At 57.9% G+C, this 1229-nt stretch overlaps 1 protein-coding gene across 1 annotated transcript in view; it reads left to right on the top strand.

Moving 5' to 3' along the window:
- Positions 1-1229, top strand: part of LOC114072188 (transcription activator BRG1-like) — a gene marked incomplete at both ends in the record, with an annotated part of 34633 nt that overhangs the window by 5389 nt on the left and 28015 nt on the right. Inside the window, one exon of the mRNA XM_027910109.1 lies at positions 398-745. Coding sequence (XP_027765910.1) covers positions 398-745 — 348 coding nt within the window. The remainder of the gene's footprint in view (positions 1-397; positions 746-1229) is intronic.

Here is a 1229-nt window from a genome sequence, read left to right as displayed (position 1 = left end):
ACGAGCCCTGGAATTCACCGGGAAAACCACAACACGCCCCACCCCTCCATGGGGCTGAGGGGGCTTCCCTCACTGGGATCATCCCAACAGGAATTCCCTCACTGGGATCATCCCAACAGGAATTCCCTCACTGGGATCATCCCAACAGGAATTCCCTCACTGGGATCATCCCAACAGGAATTCCCTCACCGGGATCATCCCAACAGGAATTCCCTCACTGGGATCATCCCAACAGGAATTCCCTCACCAGGGTTATCCCAACAGGAATTCCCTCACTGGGATCATCCCAACAGGAATTCCCTCACTGGGATCATCCCAACAGGAATTCCCCCATCAGGGTCATCCCAACAGGAATTCCCCCATCAGGGTCATCCTTCTCCCCTCCCTTTTTCCCTGACCCCCCATTCCCGGTGTTTTTCCCCCCAGGAATGCCAAGCAGGACGTGGATGATGCGTACGGGGTGTCCCATCCCCTATTCCCCTCCCTGATCCCTGTATCCCGTATTTTCCCCCCAGGAATGCCAAGCAGGACGTGGATGACGAGTACGGGGTGTCTGTCCCTCCCTGATCCCTGTATCCCACATTTTCCCCCCAGGAATGCCAAGCAGGACGTGGATGACGAGTACGGGGTGTCGCAGGCGCTGGCGCGGGGGCTCCAGTCCTACTACGCGGTGGCTCACGCGGTCACCGAGCGCGTGGACAAACAGTCGGCCCTCATGGTCAACGGCGTCCTCAAGCAGTACCAGGTCTGGGAATGCTGGGAATGCCGGGAATGGCGGGATGGGAATGGGGGAGCGGCGGGAACGCCGGGCCGGGAGGGGCAGCGGGGCCGGAGGGGGCTCCGGGGAGGGGGAGTGGGGTGGGATTGGGGAGTTGGGGTGGGATCGTGGGGATGAGGAATAATTGGGATGGGATAATAGGGGATAAGGAGCTTGAAGCTGAGGTGGGGTGGTGGGGAGGAGGAATTGGGATAGGGTAAGGGGGATAAGGAATTGGGATGGGATAAAGAGGATGAGGAATTGGGATGGGATAAAGGGGATGAGGAATTGGGATGGGATAAGGGGGATGAGGAATTGGGATGGGATAAAGAGGATGAGGAATTGGGATGGGATGATGGGGATCAGGAGCTTGGAGCTGGGATGGGATGGTGGGGATGAGAAATTGGGATGGGATAAGAGATTGGGTGGGATAAGGGGGATAAGGAATTGGGATGGGATGAAGTGGATGAGG

Source organism: Empidonax traillii, unplaced genomic scaffold (genome assembly GCF_003031625.1).
Source record: "Empidonax traillii isolate 1590-97213 ecotype Southwest subspecies unplaced genomic scaffold, ASM303162v1 scaffold2740:size34933, whole genome shotgun sequence".
Taxonomy (NCBI): domain Eukaryota; kingdom Metazoa; phylum Chordata; class Aves; order Passeriformes; family Tyrannidae; genus Empidonax; species Empidonax traillii.
The sequence above is the reverse complement of the archived record's forward strand: the minus strand, read 5'-3'. Positions and strand labels throughout refer to the sequence as shown.